Below are 18448 nucleotides of genomic sequence, written 5' to 3' on the forward strand. Positions count from 1 at the left end.
CATCATCATCCTCATCCCCAGCCCCATCCCCATCAGCAGCATCCCCATCCCCATCATCATCCCCATCATCTTCATCCCCATCAGCATCATCCCCATCCCCACCACCATCAGCAGCATCCCCACACCCATCCTCATCCCCATCCCCATCATCCTCATCCCCATCCCCATCAGCAGCATCATCCCCCTCATCTTCATCCCCATCAGCATCATTCCCATCATCATCCTCATGCCCATCCTCATCCCCATCCCCATCATCATCCTCATCCCCATCATCTTCATCCCCATCCTAATCATCATCCCCAACATCTTCATCTCTATCCCCATCCCCATCATCCTCATCCCCATCCCCATCATCTTCATTCCCATCATCATCCTCATCCCCAACCCCATCCTCATCCCCATCCTCATCCCCATCCCCATCATCTTCATCCCCATCCTCATCCTCATCCCCATCCCCATCATCCCCATCCCCATCATCATCCTCATCCCCAACCCCATCCTCATCCCCATCATCATCCCCATCCCCATCATCCTCATCCCCATCCTCATCCTCATCCCCATCTCCATCCTCATCCCCATCCCCATCATCCCCATCCCCATCATCATCCTCATCCCCATTCATCTTCCCCATCCCCATCATCTTCATCCCCATCCCCATCATCATCCCCATCCAAATAGGCATCTTCATCCTCATCCCCATCCCCATCATCATCCTCATCTGCCCTTCACCCCCCTTTGGCATCATCATCATCCCCATCATCCTCTTCATCCCCCCTTCATCATCATCATCCCCTTCCTCCCATTCCCCTGATCCTCATTCACTCCAAGCAGCCCTTTTGTACCCCCCTCCTTCATCATCATCATCCCATCCCCTTCATCCCCATCATCCTCACCATCATCATCCCATGCCCTTCATCCCCATCATCCTCACCATCATCATCCCATGCCCTTCATCCCCATCCTCATCATCATCATCCCATGCCCTTCATCCCCATCCTCATCCCCATCATCATCATTATCCCATGCCCTTCATCCCCATCATCCTCACCATCATCATCCCATGCCCTTCATCCCCATCCTCATCATCATCATCCCATGCCCTTCATCCCCATCCTCATCCCCATCATCATCATTATCCCATGCCCTTCATCCCCATCCTCATCATCATCATCCCATGCCCTTCATCCCCATCCTCATCCCCATCCTCATCATCATCCCATGCCCTTCATCCCCATCCTCATCATTATCCCATACCCTTCATCCCCATCCTCATCCCCATCATCATTATCCCATGCCCTTCATCCCCATCCTCATCCCCATCATCATCATTATCCCATGCCCTTCATCCCCATCCTCATCATCATCATCCCATGCCCTTCATCCCCATCCTCATCCCCATCCTCATCATCATCCCATCCCCTTCATCCCTATCATCCTCATCCTCACCCTCACCCCTATCTCCTTCATCTGACCCAGATGCTCCTGGACCCCCATAGAGACCCTCAGGACCCCTATAACCCCCCCAGCAACCCCATAGACCCCCCTAGGACCCCTATAGACCCCCAATGGACACCATAGACCCCCTTAGGACCCACATAGACCCCCCTAGGACCCCCATAGACCCCCTCTGGACCCCCATAGACCCCCAATGGACCCCATAGATCCCTCATAGGACCCCCATAGACCACCAATGGACCCCCATAGAGACCCCCATCGCCCCCCCTGCTCACCCTTGGCCCCACGCAGGACAAAGCCGAAGCCTTCGTTGTCCTTCTTCTGGAGCAGAACGGTCTTCTCCTTGATGATGTAATCACTGGGACACGGGATCCACATGGGATACACACGGGATACACATGGGATACACATGGGATACACATGGGATACACACGGGATACACATGGGATACACATGGGATACACATGGGATAAACATGGGATACACAGGGGATACACATGGGATACACACGGGATACACATGGGATACACATGGGATACACACGGGATACACATGGGATACACACGGGATACACATGGGATAAACATGGGATACACAGGGGATCCACATGGGATACACACGGGATACACATGGGATACACATGGGATACACACGGGATACACAGGGGATACACATGGGATACACACGGGATACACACGGGATACACACGGGATACACACGGGATACACACGGGATACACATGGGATACACAGGGGATACACATGGGATACACATGGGATACACATGGGATACACACGGGATACACACGGGATACACACGGGATACACAGGGGATACACGTGGGATACACACGGGATACACACGGGATACACAGGGGATACACACGGGATACACACGGGATACACACGGGATACACACGGGATACACACGGGATACATACGGGATACACATGGGATACATACGGGATACACAGGGGATACACACGGGATACACACGGGATACACACGGGATACACACGGGATACACATGGGATACACACGGGATACACATGGGATACACAGGGGATACACACGGGATACACATGGGATACACACGGGATACACATGGGATACATACGGGATACACATGGGATACACATGGGATACACATGGGATACATACGGGATACACACGGGATACACACGGGATACACACGGGATACACATGGGATACACAGGGGATCCACATGGGATACACACGGGATACACATGGGATACACACGGGATACACATGGGATACACACGGGATACACATGGGATACACATGGGATACACATGGGATAAACATGGGATACGCAGGGGATACACATGGGATACACACGGGATACACATGGGATACACATGGGATACACACGGGATACACATGGGATACACACGGGATACACATGGGATAAACATGGGATACACAGGGGATCCACATGGGATACACACGGGATACACATGGGATACACACGGGATACACATGGGATACACACGGGATACACAGGGGATACACACGGGATACACACGGGATACACACGGGATACACATGGGATACACATGGGATACACAGGGGATACACACGGGATACACATGGGATACACACGGGATACACACGGGATACACACGGGATACACACGGGATACACAGGGGATACACACGGGATACACACGGGATACACACGGGATACACAGGGGATACACACGGGATACACACGGGATACACAGGGGATACACACGGGATACACACGGGATACACAGGGGATACACACGGGATACACATGGGATACACAGGGGATACACACGGGATACACACGGGATACACATGGGATACACACAGGATACACACGGGATACACACGGGATACACATGGGATACATACGGGATACACATGGCATACACATGGGATACACATGGGATACAAAGGGGATACACACGGGATACACACGGGATACACAGGGGAAACACACGGGATACACATGGGATACACACGGGATACACACGGGATACACAGGGGATACACATGGGATACACATGGGATACACACGGGATACACATGGGATACACAGGAAATACAAAGGGGATACACAAGGGATACACACGGGATACACACAGGATACACATGGGATACACATGGGATACACAGGAAATACAAAGGGGATACACAAGGGATACACGGGGATACACACGGGATACACAGGGGATACACACGGGATACACACGGGATACACACGGGATACACAGGGGATACACACGGGATACACATGGGATACACAGGGGATACACACGGGATACACATGGGATACACACGGGATACACATGGCATACACATGGGATACACAAGGGATACAAAGGGGATACACATGGGATACACAGGGGATACACATGGGATACACATGGGATACACAGGAAATACAAAGGGGATACACAAGGGATACACACGGGATACACACAGGATACACATGGGATACACATGGGATACACAGGAAATACAAAGGGGATACACAAGGGATACACACGGGATACACACGGGATACACACGGGATACACACGGGATACACAGGGGATATACATGGCATACACAGGGGATACACACGGGATCCACATGGGATACACACGGGATACACAGGGATACACACGGGATACACAGGGGATACACACGGGATACACATGGGATACACAGGGGATACACACGGGATACACATGGGATACACACGGGATACACATGGCATACACATGGGATACACAAGGGATACAAAGGGGATACACATGGGATACACAGGGGATACACACAGGATACACAGGGGATACACAGGAAATACAAAGGGGATACACAAGGGATACACACGGGATACACACAGGATACACATGGGATACACATGGGATACACAGGAAATACAAAGGGGATACACAAGGGATACACACGGGATACACACGGGATACACAGGGGATATACATGGCATACACAGGTGATACACACGGGATCCACATGGGATACACACGGGATACACAGGGATACACACGGGATACACAGGGGATACACACGGGATACACATGGGATACACACGGGATACACATGGGATACACACGGGATACACATGGCATACACATGGGATACACAAGGGATACAAAGGGGATACACATGGGATACACAGGGGATACACATGGGATACAGAGGGGATACACACGGGATACACACGGGATACACAGGGGATACACACGGGATACACATGGGATACACAGGAAATACAAAGGGGATACACAAGGGATACACACGGGATACACACAGGATACACACAGGATACACACGGGATGCACACGGGATGCACACGGGATACACATGGGATACACAGGGGATACACAGGGGAAACACACGGGATACACACAGGATACACATGGGTTATACACGGGATACACACGGGATACACACAGGATACACATGGGATACACAGGGGATACACAGGGGATACACACGGGATACACACAGGATACACATGGGTTATACATGGGATACACACGGGATACACACAGGATACACATGGGATACACAGGGGATACACACGGGATACAGAGGGGAAACACACGGGATACACACAGGATACACATGGGTTATACATGGGATACACACGGGATACACACGGGATACACACAGGATACACATGGGTTATACACGGGATACACACGGGATACACACAGGATACACATGGGATACACATGGGACATGAGCACACGCGACCCCATGGGGTGATGGGGGGGGGGCAGAGGTGCCCCCCGAGTGCCCCCAGCCCCACACACGCGTGTGCCCTCCCCGCTGCCGCCACCTGCACACGCACACGGACACACACGCACACACGTGTACATACGTGTACATACGTGTCTTAGCGGGCAGGAGGCCACACAGGGCCCCCTGCCCCCCCCACAATGGACCCCTATGGGTCCCTATGCAGGCCCCCCTTCCCTCCCCCCCATAGGGGTCCCTACACATGATCCCATGTCCCACACGTGTCCCCATACATGTCCCATCTATGGTCCCCTGTGTCCCCATATGTGTCTATGGGGGGGTCTATAGGGAGACTATGGGGGGGGTCTATAGGGTGTCTATGGGGTGTCTATGGGAACGTCCATAGGGGTCTATGGGTCTCTATGGGGTGTCTATAGGATGCCTATGGAGGTTCTATAGGGTGCCTATGGGGGGGGCTATAGGGTGCCTATGGGGGTGTCTATGGGAACGTCCATAGGGGTCTATGGGTCTCTATAGGATGCCTATGGAGGTTCTATAGGGTGCCTATGGGGGGGTCTATAGGGTGTCTATGGGGTGTCTATGGGAACGTCAATAGGGGTCTATGGGTCTCTATGGGGTCTCTATAGGATGCCTATGGAGGTTCTATAGGGTGCCTATGGAGGTTCTATAGGGTGCCTATGGGGGTGCCTATGGGGTGCCTGTGGGAACGTCCATAGGGGTCTATGGGTCTCTATAGGATGCCTATGGAGGTTCTATAGGGTGCCTATGGGGGGGTCTATAGGGTGTCTATGGGGTGTCTATGGGAACATCCATAGGGGTCTATGGATCTCTATGGGGTCTCTATAGGATGCCTATGGAGGTTCTATAGGGTGCCTATGGAGGTTCTATAGGGTGTCTATGGAGGTGTCCATGGGGTGTCAATGGGAATGTCCATGGAGGGGTCTATGGGTCGCTATGGGGTCTCTATAGGATGCCTATGGGGGTGTCTATGGGAACGTCCATAGGGGTCTATGGGTCTCTATGGGGTTTCTATAGGATGCCTATGGAGGTTCTATAGGGTGCCTATGGGGGAGTCTATAGGGTGTCTATGGAGGTGCCTATGGGGTGTCTATGGGAACGTTCATAGGGGTCTATGGGTCTCTATGGGGTCTCTATAGGATGCCTATGGAGGTTCTATAGCGTGCCTATGGGGGGGTCTATAGGGTCTCTATGGGATGTCCATGGAGGGGTCTATGGGTCTCTATGGGGTCTCTATAGGATGGCTATGGAGGGTCTATAGGGTGCCTATGGGGGGTCTATAGAGTGTCTATGGGGGTGTCTATGGGATGTCCATGGAGGGGTCTGTGGGTCTCTATGGGGTCTCTATAGGATGGCTATGGAGGGTCTATAGGGTGCCTATGGAATGTCTATGGGGTGTCCATGGGATGCTTATGGGATGTCTATAGGGTATCTATGGGAGGTCTATGCAGGATCCATGGGGTCTCTATGAAGGGTCTATGGGATGTCTATAGGGTGTCTGTGGGATGTCTATGGGGTGTCTATGCAATGTTTATGGGGTGTCTATGGGTCCCTATGGGATGTCTATGGGTCCCTATGGGATGTCTATGAGGTCCCTATGGGTCCCTATGGGATGTCTATGGGTCCCTATGGGATGTCTATGGGTCCCTATGGGATGTCTATGAGGTCCCTATGGGATGTCTATGGGTGCCTATGGGATGTCTATGGGATGTCTATGGGTCCCTGTGGGATGTCTATGGGGTCCCTAGGAGTCCCTATGGTTTCCCTAAGGAATGTCTATGGGATGTCTATAGGATGTCTAGGGGATGTCTATGAGGCCCCTATGGGGTCCCTATGGTATGTCTATGGTATGTCTATGGTATGTCTATGGTTTCCCTATGGGATGTCTATGGGGTCCCTATGGGATGTCTATGGGATCCCTATGGGATGTCTATGGTTCCCTATGGTTCCCTATAGGTCCCTATGGTTCCCTATGGTTCCCCATGGTTCCCTATGGGTCCCTATGGTTCCCTATGGGTCCCTATGGTTCCCTATGTGTCCCTATGGTTCCCTATGGGTCCCTATGGTTCCCTATGTGTCCCTATGGTTCCCTATGGGTCCCTATGGTTCCCTATGGTTCCCTATGGGGTCCCTATGGGATATCTATGAGGTCCCTATGGGGTCCCTATGGGATGTCTATGGGGTCCCTATGGGACCCTATGGGATGTCTATGGGGTCCCTATGGGTTCCTATGGGATGTCTATGGTTTCTCTATGGGATGTCTATGGGTCCCTATGGGGTCCCTATGGGATATCTATGAGGTCCCTATGGGGTGTCTATGAGGTCCCTATGGGGTGTCTATGAGGTCCCTATGAGGTCCCTATGGGATGTCTATGGGGTCCCTATGGGGTCTCTATGGGTCCCTATGGGATGTCTAGGGGATGTCTATGAGGCCCCTATGGGGTCCCTATGGGGTCCCTATGGGATGTCTATGAGATGTCTATGGGATGTCTATGGGGTCCCTATGAGATGTCTATGGGATGTCTATGGGGTCCCTATGGTTCCCCATGGTTCCCTATGTGTCCCTATAGGTCCCCATGGTTCCCTATAGGTCCCTATGTGTCCCTATGGGTCCCTATGGTTCCCCATGGTTCCCTATGGTTCCCTATGGGTCCCTATGGTTCCCTATGGTTCCCTATGGGGTCCCTATGGGATATCTATGAGGTCCCTATGGGATGTCTATGGGGTCTCTATGGGTCCCTATGGGATGTCTATGGGATGTCTCTGGGATGTCTATGGGGTCTCTATGGGATGCCTATGGGGTCCCTAGGAGTCCCTATGGGACCCTATGGGATGTCTATGGGGTCCCTATAGTATGTCTATGGGATGTCTATGGGGTCCCTATGGGATGTCTATGGGGTCCCTAGGGGATGTCTATGAGGCCCCTATGGGGTCCCTATGGGATGTCTATGGGGTCCCTATGGTTCCCTATGGGATGTCTATGGGTCCCTATGGGATGTCTATGGGGTCCCTATGGTTCCCTATGGGATGTCTATGGGGTCCCTATGGGATGTCTATGGGGTCCCTATGGTTCCCTATGGGATGTCTATGGGGTCCCTATGGGATGTCTATGGGGTCCCTATGGGATGTCTATGGGTCCCTATGGGATGTCTATGGTTTCCCTATGGGGTCCCTATGGTTCCCTATGGGATGTCTATGGTTTCCCTATGGGGTCCCTATGGTTCCCTATGGGATGTCTATGGGGTCCCTATGGGATGTCTATGGGTCCCTATGGGATGTCTATGGGATGTCTATGGGTCCCTATGGGATGTCTATGGTTTCCCTATGGTTCCCTATGGGATGTCTATGGGGTCCCTATGGTTCCCTATGGGATGTCTATGGGGTCCCTATGGGATGTCTATGGGGTCCCTATGGGATGTCTATGGGATGTCTATGGGGTCCCTATGGGATGTCTATGGGTCCCTATGGTTCCCTATGGGATGTCTATGGGATGTCTATGGGGTCCCTATGGGATGTCTATGGGTCCCTATGGTTCCCTATGGGATGTCTATGGGATGTCTATGGGTCCCTATGGTTCCCTATGGGATGTCTATGGGATGTCTATGGTTCCCTATGGGGTCCCTATGGTTCCCTATGGGTCCCCCCGCCCCCTCTCTCCGCCCCTCCCCCCCCGTACCTGTAGATGAACCAGACGCTGCGGCGGGGGGGCGCGAGCAGGGGCCAGCTCGAGCAGAGGGGGGGGGGCGGGGGGGGGAGGGGGGCGGCGGCCGCGCGCATCCCCCCCCCAAACGGCGGGAACCGAGCCCCGGGAAACGCGGGAAACGCGGCGGAGACGCGGGAACGGGGGGGGGGGGGGGGGGAGGGGGGAGGGGGGGAGGGGGGGAGGGGAAATGGATGGAGAGAGAGGGGGGAGGGGGAGGGGGAGGAGGGAGGGGGAGGGGTACGGAGGCCGCGAGGCAGCGGAGAGAGCGGATGGACGGGGAGGGAGCGGGGAGGGGGCGGGGCGGACCGGTAAGGACCAGTGCGGACCAGTATGGACCAGTATGGATCGGTATGGATCGGTATGGATCAGTACGGACCAGTATGGACCAGTATGGATTGGTATGGAGCAGTATGGATCGGTATGGACCAGTATGGATCGGTATGGAGCGGTATGGACCAGTATGGACCAGTATGGATCGGTACGGACCAGTATGGATCGGTATGGAGCGGTATGGACCAGTATGGACCAGTACGGACCAGTATGGACCAGTACGGACCAGTATGGATCGGTACGGACCAGTATGGACCAGTATGGATCGGTATGGAGCAGTATGGATCGGTATGGAGCAGTATGGACCAGTATGGACCAGTATGGACCAGTAAGGATCGGTATGGAGCAGTATGGATCGGTATGGAGCAGTATGGACCATTATGGACCAGTATGGATCGGTATGGATCAGTACGGACCAGTATGGACCAGTATGGATTGGTATGGAGCAGTATGGATCGGTATGGACCAGTATGGACCAGTAAGGATCGGTATGGAGCAGTATGGATCGGTATGGAGCAGTATGGACCAGTATGGACCAGTATGGACCAGTAAGGATCGGTATGGAGCAGTATGGATCGGTATGGAGCAGTATGGACCAGTATGGACCAGTATGGACCAGTAAGGATCGGTATGGAGCAGTATGGATCGGTATGGAGCAGTATGGACCAGTATGGACCAGTATGGACCAGTAAGGATCGGTATGGAGCAGTATGGATCGGTATGGAGCAGTATGGACCGGTATGGACCAGTATGGATCGGTATGGAGCAGTATGGACCGGTATGGACCAGTATGGACCAGTATGGACCAGTATGGATCGGTATGGAGCAGTATGGATCGGTATGGATCGGTACGGACCAGTATGGACCAGTATGGACCAGTATGGACCAGTATGGATCGGTACGGACCAGTATGGACCAGTATGGACCAGTATGGACCAGTATGGACCAGTACGGACCAGTAAGGATCGGTACAGACCAGTATGGACCGGTACAGACCAGTATGGACCAGTATGGATCGGTATGGACCAGTACGGACCAGTATGGATCGGTACGAACCGGTAAGGACCAGTATGGACCAGTATGGACCAGTATGGATCGGTATGGAGCAGTGCGGACCAGTGCGGACCAGTAAGGACCAGTATGGACCAGTATGGATCGGTATGGAGCAGTACTGACCGGTACGGACCAGTATGGACCAGTATGGACCAGTATTGACCAGTATGGATCGGTACAAACCGGTAAGGACCAGTATGGATCGGTATGGAGCAGTACGGACCAGTATGGACCAGTAAGGACCAGTATGGACCAGTATGCATCAGTACGGACCAGTATGGATCGGTATGGACCTGTATGGATCGGTACGGACCAGTATGGACCAGTATGGATTGGTATGGACCAGTATGGATCGGTATGGACCCGTAAGGACCAGTACGGACCAGTATGGATCGGTATGGACCAGTATGGATCGGTATAGGAATGGGAGCATCAGCACGGACCAGTAGGGACCAGTATGGACTGGTATGCACCAGTATAGGAACGGGAGCATCAGTACAGACCAGTATGGACCAGTATAGGACCGGGAGCACCAGTATGGACCAGTATGCATCAGTACGGACCAGTATGGACCGGTATAAGAACGGGAGCACCAGTACAGACCAGTATGGGAATGGTACAGACCAGTTCAGGACCAGTATGGGACCAAACCGGACCAGTACAGCACCAGTATCACCAATACAGGGTGCTATGGACCAGTACGGGACCAGTACCACCAGTATGGACCAGTGCAGGCCATCACGGCCTGATACAGACCAGTACAGGAATGGTATGGACCAGTATGAGATGCACACAGACCAGTACAGACCAGTACAACACCGGGACAGCACCCTATAGCACCCATTGCAGCACCCTATAGCACCCAGCACAGCACCCTATAGCACCCAGCACAGCACCAGTATCACCAGTACAGCACCCTATAGCACCCATTGCAGCACCCTATAGCACCCAGTACAGCACTGGCACAGCACCAGTATCACCAGTACAGCACCCTATAGCACCCATTGCAGCACCCTATAGCACCCATTGTGGCACCCTATAGCACCCATTGCAGCACCAGTATCACCAGTACAGCACCCTATAGCACCCATTGCAGCACCCTATAGCACCCATTGCAGAACCCTGTAGCACCCAGCACAGCACCAGCATCACCAGTGCAACACCCTATAGCACCCATTGCAGCACCCTATAGCACCCATTGTGGCACCCTATAGCACCCATTGCAGCACCAGTATCACCAGTACAGCACCCTATAGCACCCATTGCAGCACCCTATAGCACCCATTGCAGCACCCTATAGCACCCAGCACAGCACCCTATAGCACCCATTGCAGCACCCTATAGCACCCAGCACAGCACCCTATAGCACCCATTGCAGCACCCTATAGCACCCATTGCAGCGCCCTGTAGCACCCAGCATGGCACCAGTATCACCAGTACAGCACCCTGTAGCACCCATTGCAGCACCCTATAGCACCCAGCACAGCACCAGTATCACCGGTGCAACACCCTATAGCACCCAGCACAGCACCAGTATCACCAGTACAGCACCCTATAGCACCCATTGCAGCACCCTATAGCACCCATTGTGGCACCCTATAGCACCCATTGCAGCACCAATATCACCAGTACAGCACCCTATAGCACCCATTGCAGCACCCTATAGCACCCATTGCAGAACCCTGTAGCACCCAGCACAGCACCAGCATCACCAGTGCAACACCCTATAGCACCCATTGCAGCACCCTATAGCACCCATTGCAGCACCCTATAGCACCCAGCACAGCACCAGTATCACCAGTACAGCACCCTATAGCACCCATTGCAGCACCCTATAGCACCCATTGCAGCACCCTATAGCACACTTTGCAGCACCCTATAGCACCCAGCACAGCACCCTATAGCACCCACTGCAGCACCCTATAGCACCCATTGCAGCAACCTATAGCACCCAGCACAGCACCCTATAGCACCCATTGCAGCACCCTATAGCACCCAGCACAGCACCAGTATCACCAGTACAGCACCCTATAGCACCCATTGCAGCACCCTATAGCACCCATTGCAGCACCCTATAGCACCCAGCACAGCACCCTATAGCACCCATTGCAGCACCCTATAGCACCCATTGCAGAACCCTATAGGCACCCATTGCAGCACCCTATAGCACCCAGTACGGCACCAGTATCACCAGTACAGCACCCTATAGCACCCATTGCAGCACCCTATAGCACCCATTGCAGCACCCTATAGCACCCAGTACGGCACCAGTATCACCAGTACAGCACCCTATAGCACCCATTGCAGCACCCTATAGCACCCATTGCAGCACCCTATAGCACCCAGTACGGCACCAGTATCACCAGTACAGCACCCTATAGCACCCATTGCAGCACCCTGTAGCACCCATTGCAGCACCCTATAGCACCCAGTACGGCACCAGTATCACCAGTACAGCACCCTATAGCACCCATTGCAGCACCCTATAGCACCCATTGCAGAACCCTATAGGCACCCATTGCAGCACCCTATAGCACCCAGTACAGCACCAGTATCACCAGTACAGCACCCTATAGCACCCATTGCAGCACCCTATAGCACCCATTGCAGCACCCTATAGCACCCAGTACGGCACCAGTATCACCAGTACAGCACCCTATAGCACCCAGTACGGCACCAGTATCACCAGTACCGCACCCTATAGCACCCATTGCAGCACCCTATAGCACCCAGCACAGCACCCTATAGCACCCATTGCAGCACCCTATAGCACCCAGCACAGCACCCTATAGCACCCAGCACAGCACCCTATAGCACCCATTGCAGCACCATTATGCACCAGTACAGCACCAGTACACACCAGTATGACCCATAACTCCACTAAGCCGGACAATTCCCCCCCCCCATGGAGCCCCACAACTGCCCCACAAGCAACTGCCCCATAGATGCTGCAAGCTGCATAACTGCCCCATAGATGCTCCAAGTCCCACAACTGCCCCATAGATGCTCCAAGCCACATATCTGCCCCATAGATGCACAACTGCCCCATAGCCCCCAGCCCCACAACTCACCCCAGGTCCTCCAGCCCCACAGCTGCCCCACAGGCAACTGCCCCATAGATGCTCCGAGCCCCACAACTGCCCCATAGATGCTCCAAGCCACATAACTGCCCCATAGATGCCCAACTGCCCCATAGGCCCTCAGCCCCACAACTCACTCCAGATCCTCCAGCCCCACAGCTGCCCCACAAGCAACTGCCCCATAGATGCTCCGAGCCCCACAACTGCCCCATAGATGCTCCAAGCCCCACAACTGCCCCATAGGCCCTCAGCCCCACAACTCACTCCAGATCCTCCAGCCCCACAACTGCCCCACAAGCAACTGCCCCATAGATGCTCCGAGCCCCACAACTACCCCATAGATGCTCTGAGCCACATAACTGCCCCATAGATGCCCAAAGGCCCCATAGCCCCCAGCCCCACAACTGCCCCATAGATGCTCCAAGCCACATAACTGCCCCATAGATGCCCAACTGCCCCATAGGCCCTCAGCCCCACAACTCACTCAGGATCCTCCAGCCCCACAACTGCCCCACAAGCAACTGCCCCATAGATGCTCCGAGCCCCACAACTGCCCCATAGATGCTCCGAGCCCCACAACTGCCCCATAGATGCTCCGAGCCACATAACTGCCCCATAGGCCCTCAGCCCCACAACTCACTCCAGATCCTCCAGCCCCACAACTGCCCCACAAGCAACTGCCCCATAGATGCTCCGAGCCCCACAACTGCCCCATAGATGCTCCGAGCCCCACAACTGCCCCATAGGCCCTCAGCCCCACAACTCACTCCAGATCCTCCAGCCCCACAACTGCCCCACAAGCAACTGCCCCATAGATGCTCCGAGCCCCACAACTGCCCCATAGATGCTCCGAGCCCCACAACTGCCCCATAGATGCTCCGAGCCACATAACTGCCCCATAGGCCCTCAGCCCCACAACTCACTCCAGATCCTCCAGCCCCACAACTGCCCCACAAGCAACTGCCCCATAGATGCTCCGAGCCCCACAACTGCCCCATAGATGCCCAACTGCCCCATAGCCCCCAGCCCCACAACTCACCCCAGGTCCTCCAGCCCCACAGCTGCCCCACAAGCAACTGCCCCATAGATGCTCCGAGCCCCACAACTGCCCCATAGATGCTCCAAGCCACATAACTGCCCCCATAGATGCCCAACTGCCCATAGGCCCTCAGCCCCACAACTCACTCCAGATCCTCCAGCCCCACAGCTGCCCCACAAGCAACTGCCCCATAGATGCTCCGAGCCCCACAACTGCCCCATAGATGCTCCAAGCCCCACAACTGCCCCATAGGCCCTCAGCCCCACAACTCACTCAGGATCCTCCAGCCCCACAACTGCCCCACAAGCAACTGCCCCATAGATGCTCTGAGCCACATAACTGCCCCATAGATGCCCAAAGGCCCCATAGCCCCCAGCCCCACAACTGCCCCATAGATGCTCCGAGCCACATAACTGCCCCATAGATGCCCAAAGGCCCCATAGCCCCCAGCCCCACAACTGCCCCATAGATGCTCCAAGCCACATAACTGCCCCATAGATGCCCAACTGCCCCATAGGCCCTCAGCCCCACAACTCACTCAGGATCCTCCAGCCCCACAACTGCCCCACAAGCAACTGCCCCATAGATGCTCCGAGCCCCACAACTGCCCCATAGATGCTCCGAGCCCCACAACTGCCCCATAGATGCTCCGAGCCACATAACTGCCCCATAGGCCCTCAGCCCCACAACTCACTCCAGATCCTCCAGCCCCACAACTGCCCCACAAGCAACTGCCCCATAGATGCTCCGAGCCCCACAACTGCCCCATAGATGCTCCGAGCCCCACAACTGCCCCATAGGCCCTCAGCCCCACAACTCACTCCAGATCCTCCAGCCCCACAACTGCCCCACAAGCAACTGCCCCATAGATGCTCCGAGCCCCACAACTGCCCCATAGATGCTCCGAGCCCCACAACTGCCCCATAGATGCTCCGAGCCACATAACTGCCCCATAGGCCCTCAGCCCCACAACTCACTCCAGATCCTCCAGCCCCACAACTGCCCCACAAGCAACTGCCCCATAGATGCTCCGAGCCCCACAACTGCCCCATAGATGCCCAACTGCCCCATAGCCCCCAGCCCCACAACTCACCCCAGGTCCTCCAGCCCCACAGCTGCCCCACAAGCAACTGCCCCATAGATGCTCCGAGCCCCACAACTGCCCCATAGATGCTCCAAGCCACATAACTGCCCCATAGATGCCCAACTGCCCCATAGGCCCTCAGCCCCACAACTCACTCCAGATCCTCCAGCCCCACAGCTGCCCCACAAGCAACTGCCCCATAGATGCTCCGAGCCCCACAACTGCCCCATAGATGCTCCAAGCCCCACAACTGCCCCATAGGCCCTCAGCCCCACAACTCACTCAGGATCCTCCAGCCCCACAACTGCCCCACAAGCAACTGCCCCATAGATGCTCTGAGCCACATAACTGCCCCATAGATGCCCAAAGGCCCCATAGCCCCCAGCCCCACAACTGCCCCATAGATGCTCTGAGCCACATAACTGCCCCATAGATGCCCAAAGGCCCCATAGCCCCCAGCCCCACAACTGCCCCATAGATGCTCCAAGCCACATAACTGCCCCATAGATGCCCAACTGCCCCATAGGCCCTCAGCCCCACAACTCACTCAGGATCCTCCAGCCCCACAGCTGCCCCACAAGCAACTGCCCCATAGATGCTCCGAGCCCCATAACTGCCCCATAGATGCTCCGAGCCCCACAACTGCCCCATAGGCCCTCAGCCCCACAACTCACTCCAGATCCTCCAGCCCCACAACTGCCCCACAAGCAACTGCCCCATAGATGCTCCGAGCCCCACAACTGCCCCATAGATGCTCCAAGCCACATAACTGCCCCATAGATGCCCAACTGCCCCATAGGCCCTCAGCCCCACAACTCACTCCAGATCCTCCAGCCCCACAGCTGCCCCACAAGCAACTGCCCCATAGATGCTCCGAGCCCCATAACTGCCCCATAGATGCTCCGAGCCACATAACTGCCCCATAGATGCTCCGAGCCCCACAACTGCCCCATAGCCCCCATCCCCACAACTCACCCAAGGTCCTCCAGCCCCATAGCACCCATAGGGGCCCCCCAGCGCCCCACAACCGCCGCCGGGCCCCGAAGCCAGGAAGTGGGACGGGGGTGGGGGAGGGGCGGGGGGGAGGGGGGGTGGGGGAGGGGCGGGGGCCGTGCAAGGACGGCGGGAACCGGGTCAGGCCCCGGGGGGGGGTGGGGGGAGGGATGGGGGTGGGGGGAGGGGGTTGAGAGGAACTGGGGGGCATTTGGGGGGAATTGGGGAATTTGAGTGGAATTTGGGGAATTTTGGAGGAATTTGGGGAAATTTGGGGGATTTTGGGGGGCAAATTTGGATTTGGGGGGAATTTGAGTGGAATTTGGGGGGATTTTGGAGGAATTTGGGGGAAATTTGGAGGAATTTGGGGGATTTTGGAGGAATTTAGGGGCAATTTTGGAATTTGAAGGGATTTGGGGGGAATTTGAGTGGAATTTGGGGGGATTTTGGAGGAATTTGGGGGACATTTGGGGGGATTTTGGAGGAATTTAGGGGGCAAATTTGGAATTTGAAGGGATTTGGGGGGAATTTGAGTGAAATTTCGGGGGATTTTGGAGGAATTTGGGGGATTTTAGAGGAATTTAGGGGGCAAATTTGGAATTTGAAGGGATTTGGGGGGAATGTGAGTGGAATTTGGGGGGATTTTGGAGGAATTTGGGGGATTTGGGGGGGCAAATTTGGAATTTGAAGGGATTTTTGGGGAATTTGAGTGGAATTTGGGGGGATTTTGGAGGAATTTGGGGGAAATTTGGAGGAATTTGGGGGATTTTGGAGGAATTTGGGGGATTTTGGAGGAATTTAGGGGCAATTTTGGAATTTGAAGGGATTTGGGGGGGAATTTTAGTGAAATTTGGGGGGATTTTGGAGGAATTTGGGGGATTTTGGGGGAGTTTTAGGTATTTAGAGGAAAATTCGGGAATTTGAAGGGATTTGGGGGGAATTTCAGTGGAATTTTGGGGATTTGGAAGGGATTTGGGGGGAATTGAAGGGATTTAGGGGAAATTTTTTGGATTTGGGTGGAATTTGGGGGGATTTTGGAGGAATTTAGGGGCAAATTTGGAATTTGAAGGGATTTGGGGGAAAATTTTGGAATTTGTGGGGAATTTGAGTGGAATTTGGGGGATTTTGGTGGAATTCAGGGGGAAATTGAGGAACTCAAAAGGATTTGGGGTGATTTGGGAAGGAATTTGAGTGGAATTTTGGAGGAATTTTGGAGGAATTTAGGATGAATTTGAGTGGAATTTGGGTGAATTGGAAGGGATTTAGGGGGGAAAATTGGGAATTTGAAGGGATTTAGGGGAAAAATTGGGAATTTGAGGGGGTTTGGTGGAATTTTGGGGGATTTTGGTGGAATTTTGGGTGATTTTGGTGTAATTTGTGGGGATTTTGGTGGAATTTGTGGGATTTTGGAGGAATTTGGGGAATTTGAAGGGATTTAGGGGAAATTTGGGAATTTGAAGGGATTTGAGTGGAATTTGGGGGGATTTTGGAGGAATTTGGGGGAATTTGAAGGGATTTAGGGAAAATCTGGGAACTTGAAGGGATTTAGGGAAATTTGGGAATTTGAAGGAATTTGAGTGGAGTTTGGGAGGAATTTGGAGGGATTCAGGGGAAAAATGAAGGATTTGGGAGGAATTTGAGTGGAATTTGGAAGACTTTGGGGAGAACTGAGGGATTTTGGCAAGGATTTGGGGGAATTTGGGAACATTTTCGCCGATTTTGGACAATTTGGGCAGAATTTCCGGCCCGTTTGGGGGAATTTGGGAGAATTGGGGGGGATTTGGGAGAATTCCCGCGGATTCGGTGCGATTTTTGAGCCGAATTTGTACAAATTCGGGGTCAATTTTGGGTGGATTTCAGGGGGTTTTGGGGGGGCACAAAGGGGGCGCCATAGGGGGGATATGGGGGGGTTATGGGGTGGGTTTGGGGTCTCACCA

At 54.1% G+C, this 18448-nt stretch overlaps 1 protein-coding gene across 1 annotated transcript in view; it reads right to left on the reverse strand.

Moving 5' to 3' along the window:
* LOC133264099 (SH3 and multiple ankyrin repeat domains protein 1-like) overlaps window positions 1-16551 on the reverse strand; it is a 35129-nt gene extending 18578 nt beyond the window's left edge. Inside the window, 2 exon segments of the mRNA XM_061444021.1 lie at window positions 1731-1813; window positions 16494-16551. Coding sequence (XP_061300005.1) covers window positions 1731-1813; window positions 16494-16522 — 112 coding nt within the window. The 5' untranslated portion in view covers window positions 16523-16551.
* Window positions 16552-18448: the final 1897 nt, after the last annotated feature.

This window comes from Pezoporus flaviventris, unplaced genomic scaffold (assembly GCF_033815535.1).
Source record: "Pezoporus flaviventris isolate CSIRO_AGI_PZ_B2104156 unplaced genomic scaffold, CSIRO_AGI_Pfla_v1 ptg000598l, whole genome shotgun sequence".
NCBI lineage: Eukaryota > Metazoa > Chordata > Aves > Psittaciformes > Psittacidae > Pezoporus > Pezoporus flaviventris.